This window comes from Rhizophagus irregularis, chromosome 19 (assembly GCF_026210795.1).
Source record: "Rhizophagus irregularis chromosome 19, complete sequence".
NCBI classification, from domain to species: domain Eukaryota; kingdom Fungi; phylum Glomeromycota; class Glomeromycetes; order Glomerales; family Glomeraceae; genus Rhizophagus; species Rhizophagus irregularis.
The window spans coordinates 455,819-461,971 of record NC_089447.1 but is presented as its reverse complement, the minus strand read 5'-3'; the positions used below and the strand labels follow the sequence as shown (position 1 = coordinate 461,971).

Sequence of the window (6,153 nt, the reverse complement as noted above, 5' to 3'; positions counted from 1 at the left end):
TGTTGTATCACATCATACTTTACTTATAAAAACCATCGAAAAATTTGATAAATTCATAAATTTTTTAAGTCGATTTTTAAAGTTACTTTCTATTCCAATACCACTCAAAACAATTTAGTTAATAAAATAAAGTAGAAACTTTAAGCTTCCTTTATATGAATATATTGAAGTTTAGGATCATCCATTTGTTCCCATAATATTTTCAGGAACGGCTTTCCATTTGTCTTTCAAAAATAAAAAATTACAAATTATTTTTATTCTTAAATTTTTTTCTTCATAAAAATTCGTGCTTATCTTGATAGAATGATATTATATTAAAAGCTTTTACCTTTATTGTTATTTAATAAATTTTTTTTTATAACCAACGATTATCCTCCTCTCAAATAACTCCATCGTTACATTTCATCCAACTTTATCAACGTTATTATCAATTAAAGAACCATTATGAATATGAATATTCAACCTAATACGCAAAGTAACACACAAATGAATGAATGTAAATTTTTTCATTATGCACCAAATTATGATAAATTTTATCATATAACTTGTCAAACTATTTTACAAGGGTTTGACTCCTTTGATAATTACAATTATGATCATGGATTCTTTTATAATATTAACCCTACAGCAAATTATTATGTCACGTGTAAAATACTTCCACATTCTTTGATCACAAATATGTTGAATAAAAAAATATACGGAATAGATATTGACATAAATAATTTGGAACGAAAAGAATTATTATCTTTGAATCAAAGATTGAATTTGGAACAAGATTTGGAACGAATTCTTCCTTTTCATCTTAAACAATATCATACTACTAATAAAGAAATAAGAATGAATTCTTCTTACGAACATGATAATACACAAACAATTTCGATAACTGATAATCAAACTAATTTTGATAATAACTTCCCTCAACAAACTAGAGCCGGATATTTTACTAATAATGTCATTAATCCACAACAAATCCCTGAACGATTACGTTGTAAAGGAAATACAGATTCATTTTGTGAAAATATTGGAAATAATGTAATGACAACACAAGCAGTTTCGATAACAGATAGTCAAAACAATGGTTTTCCTCAACCCATCAATCCCCTTTCAAGTTCAACATCTTCGGTGCCACGAAATAGAGTTACTTATAATGTTACTAATTCACAACAACAAATTGATTTCAATAATATTCCACAACAAATTACAGATAGAGAAATGAGATCGAATTATTATGGAAATTTAAATTCATTTCATGGAAATATTGTGCACAATACACCCGTAACACAATCTGTTTTGACAACTGATATTAATCAAAACTATGGTAATTATATCCAAGATGTAAATGGCGCTAGAAACTTTGCTTACATACAGCAACAAGTTGATCTTAACAATAATTATAGAGACACAGATTTACATAATGGAAATATTGGAAATAATGTAACGACAACGCAAACCAATGGCTTGACATGCGATCACCAAGATATAAATGATATTAACCAGGCTAATAATATCAACAATAATCATAGAGATACAGATTCACATAATGAAAATATTGAAAACAATGTAACGACAACGCAAGTTAATGGCTTGATACGCGATTACTAAGATATAAATGACCAAGTCAATCATATCAACACTACCAATTATAGGGACACAAATTCGCACAATAATAATTTTGATAACAATGTAATGACAACGCAAACCAACGACTTGATATGCGATCACGATGTAAATGATATTCACCAAGTTACTCGATTACAACATGTGAAACCGGTTTGAGTAAATTTAATTTTATTTCTCGTTTACGTTAGTTAAAATAGACGGGCTTATAAAATAACTGAAGGACTAACCAAAATTAACGAATATATTATTTTATGTTATGTCTGGAAGAAATAAAAATAACATGTATACAATAGATTATTTAGGTTTTAAATTATTAAGAATTAGCCAATTTAATATGGTTCAATTAAGGACTTTTTTATTTTTTTCTTTATTTTTAATTTATGGAGTATTACTTTATTATGAATATAAGTTCATTAAAATTAAAAAATTATGAATAATAAGGAAATAAGATGTTATTTAAAACAGCGGCTTTTTTCCGATGATGAACTACTTATAATTTATACATTGAAATACATATGTCAGACACCTTTATTATTCTTTCTAAGAACAAAGGAAACTCAATTGTTGAAAATTTGTGATCAAGGTTTCTCTACATAATTATTGATTGTTTAATTTTATAAAATAGGGATTTTATGAACTTTGCGACTAATAGTACATAATCGGTAAAATTGCAAACCTTCATCAAAGTTAATTCCGGACTGAATAATACGAATTTTAATTAATAATTTAATATTATTATATTTTAAAGCTTAAGAAGTTCAAATTTGCCTTAAAAAAATTTTTATATATACGAGATAATTTGTTGATCATTTTAATTGTTATGAAATTTGTTTACTATCCTCAAGGGAAATAATTAAAAGCTATTTAAATAATTAAAATCGAAAAATGTAATAGCGGGATAGCTTGCTTTTTTTATGCATTTGGGGCAAAAATTTACGCACACCGAATGAACTTATTGGTTCCCTTTTTTGGGACTTTTGAATAATGTATGGTACAATGATCATCTCCGCCGCTCCTTTCCGAGGTAATTAGTATAAAAGTGCCTCAACTTTCATCAAAATAAATTTACAAAAAAAATGGAGTCTCTATACAACAAACTGTAGATACATCAATTTCATTCGCTCTTACTAATAAAAAGGGGTATGTTATCTCGCAAGATCCGCAGTCTCGCGCTGATTGGCTAATTTATGAGCACATGCACTGTTCCACGCAGTAAACTAACATTCATTTATATTATAAAACTAAGTCTCCTAAAGAAGCAATATGTCTACTTCACCAGCTGCTGTTATTAATCCAGTTGCAACAATTATACAACGTTTTCTAATTACTAAGGGAAGGTTTTTTCATTGTACACCAAATGATAAAAATTTTTACTTGATAACTTACAAAATTATTCAAGAAAATTCAAATTATTACGATGAAAATGATTCTGATTATAATCTTAATTACGATCATGAATTTTTTTTATCAACATTATGCAATGAAGTATTATGTCAGGTGTAAATTATTAACTCATTTAATAGTTGAAGATTTATTGAATGCTGAGCAGTTTGATATAAATACACAAAATAACGAAACACCATTATCTCCACAACAAAAATTAAACCTTGAAGAAGGCTTGTATATAAAGCTTTATTTACGTATTTCACAAGGAACGGATGAAATTATAATGTAAATAGTACATTATGGTGCGTTTATCACATTTATTATCATTAAATTATTTCAGTTTCTGTGAATTTTAAAATATAAAATATTTCTCTCCTACACCATAATCATACTTCATTCGTTTTTTTCAAACTTTACTTTCCCTACTATATCTCTTAACTCCTTCACCTCTTCCTTCATTATTACCTAGAATTATTATTTGGTCAACTCTTATGCTTATCACATCATTCTTATACTGTAAATTTTTTAATTTTTAAATAATTTATAAAGGAAATGATATCAATCACTACGCATATAATAAAATTTAAGGCAAAATTTTCTTATTATGATAGCCATATTAGGCCACACAAATTCGAATTTTCGGTTCACTTCACCCGGCCGGGTCACTTTTTCAAATTTCAATAAAAAAAAGTTTATATATAAAAAATTTATCATGTGATCAGGACGTAATTTTATTGGCGGGTAAGTTTATCACGCGGCTGAGAACTTCTGAGAAAATAAATTCCTCCCTTTTAAAAGACAACCAATCAAATGTCACGATTTTATATATAAACTTTTTTTACTAATAAACAATAAACCCCGGGTCCCCGGGTTGATTTTAAATTTCAATGTTACGTGAACCGAAAAATTGAATTTGTGTGGCCTTATGGTGCCGTATAGTTATTAATGGTTTTTCTACTACTGTATTAACTAACCGAATTGTGATTAGTTTCATTCACTCCTTCAAATCGTATTGAACTTCTTAAGCTTTAAAATATAATAATATTAAATTATTAATTAAAATTCGTATTATTCAGTCTGGAATTAACTTTGCTGAATTGTGATTAGCTTCATTCACTCCTTTCAAACATGACCAAATTTGGACACACTTTCAATGTAAATAAATGTAACACAACCCCATAGTCCCTTATTAGCTTTTTGTGTAATTATTAAAAAAAAAAGCTAAAATTAATTTATGCAGTTTTTTTTCAACCAGTTCATCCATTGTTGTTTGTAGTAGTTATTCATTGTTTTCATTACACTTTATTTTTCCATATGATGATCTTATCCTTTCATAAGCGAATATGTCCTTTTTTTTTTAAAAAAAAAAATGGTGATTAGTATGTAAATTTTTACAAATAGAGGAATAAAAAAATAAATATTTGGTATAACAGTTTCTTTTATTAGTAGTATCTTTATTTACTGACTTTTAATTAATTACATATTATTCCTATTATTCAATATACACAAAGTAAAATATAGCGGGAAGAAACTTCACCCTATAAAAACGAAATGTGTTAAATTTATTTTAAATTCGTGCTCATGTGTAATAAATGTCTGAAAAAGCACCATTTTGTTTAATTTTGTTTTTTTGTAATAAGACATAAATCGGATAAAATGATGCTTTTTTAGATATTTATTACACATGAGCACAAATATAAAACAAATTCAACACATTTCGTTTTTATAGGGTCAGCAAGACTAAAGGAATTATAAGAAAATTATTATCGATTAAAAAATTTTTATATTTGAAATTTTTGAATTATAAGTAATTATTTAACAAGAATGTACTATTCAATGGTTTTAAAAAAGAGAACCAATTTTTCTCTGCATTAATAAAAGCTTAATTTTTAGTACGATGTGTAGTATAATGCAGGACGCTTACCGACTCTATTCAGTTATATTCCGCACAGTGCACGCAGTGCACGCAGTGCACGCATATTATGCGTATATCATATCGGCTGATCAGAAAAGCCTCCCCATAATTTTATACACTAATGACAATAAGTAACCCATCAGTTATATAATGAACCCATCAACTGAGCTTAAATATTAATTGGCTTGATTTTTCCAATCAGCCGATATGTAAATCTATAATGATCCCATTGTGAAAATTTTCCTAAAGCTCTTGAATTTATTGTGATTTTGAGTTATTTAATAAAAAGTAAAGAGTTTAAAAGAAATTATTATGACAAACATATTTTAATTAAATTTTTTCGATTCAGTATATTAATTTTATATGAGCCGATGCATTGTTCAGAATATTATACTTTTTTATTTTATGATTACTGTATAATTATTAATCGACGTTGATCCCCATATTAAACTATAATGCAATGATGAGGTTGTTCAATCAATATATTTATGATAAGGTTAACATACTTTGATTAGATTATATTTTTAATAATTAAACGAAAAATAAAAAACATTTTCTATTATATTAAATTTTCAATGACAAATAAACAAATTAAGAAGTAAATTCGACATTTTTTTTATAAAGTTTTAAATTAGTATTTTGTGTAACTAAAAATTCCTTCCTTTATTTTTTTTTCTATTTATCCTATATTGACAAATAAATGATGAAACGATGCATAAATAAACAGATAAACAAAGATCTACATTCACAACACAAACACAAGTTTTGATTAAAAAAATTTATAATTTCGATTTCGAAATCTGATATTAGTTCTAGCTCTATCAATCTGGTTTATACACTTTGTTAACAATATCTCTATTAATAATATTGTTCTTTTATCGGTTCGAATCATGTATCAAGTATATGGTAAAAAAATTCGTATACTTACAGTATGTTCATCGATAAATTAATATATATTTATACCTTCTTTTATTTGAAGACATAAACAAACAAAAACTAAGCTAAAATGGTTAGCTTCATTGTTTGATAATTTCGTATATAAATATACCAAACCCGATTGCAAGAGGTCTATAACCCTTTTTACTTTTTTCTCATTAAAATTATTGAAAATAAACTCCGGTTGTTTAATAAATCAAAGAAGCAACATGTCTACTTCATCAGCTACTGTTAATCCAGTCGCAACAATTATGCAACGTTATTTAATTAATAGGGGAAGAATTTTTTCTTAATAA

At 26.5% G+C, this 6,153-nt stretch overlaps 2 protein-coding genes across 2 annotated transcripts; both read left to right on the top strand.

Annotated features, from left to right (window-relative positions):
• Positions 1-444: 444 nt before the first annotated feature.
• Positions 445-1,602, top strand: OCT59_010636 (uncharacterized protein; the record flags this gene model as incomplete). Its single annotated transcript, XM_025328377.2, has 1 exon — positions 445-1,602. The coding sequence occupies one exon, from the start codon at positions 445-447 to the stop codon at positions 1,600-1,602; it is 1,158 nt and encodes a 385-aa protein (XP_025166936.1).
• A 1,281-nt stretch (positions 1,603-2,883) lies between these two features.
• On the top strand, positions 2,884-3,295 carry OCT59_010635 (uncharacterized protein; the record flags this gene model as incomplete). Its single annotated transcript, XM_066136038.1, has 2 exons — positions 2,884-2,957; positions 3,118-3,295. 2 exons carry the CDS (start codon positions 2,884-2,886, stop codon positions 3,293-3,295), a joined length of 252 nt encoding a protein of 83 aa, XP_066000713.1.
• Between the last annotated feature and the right edge of the window lie 2,858 nt (positions 3,296-6,153).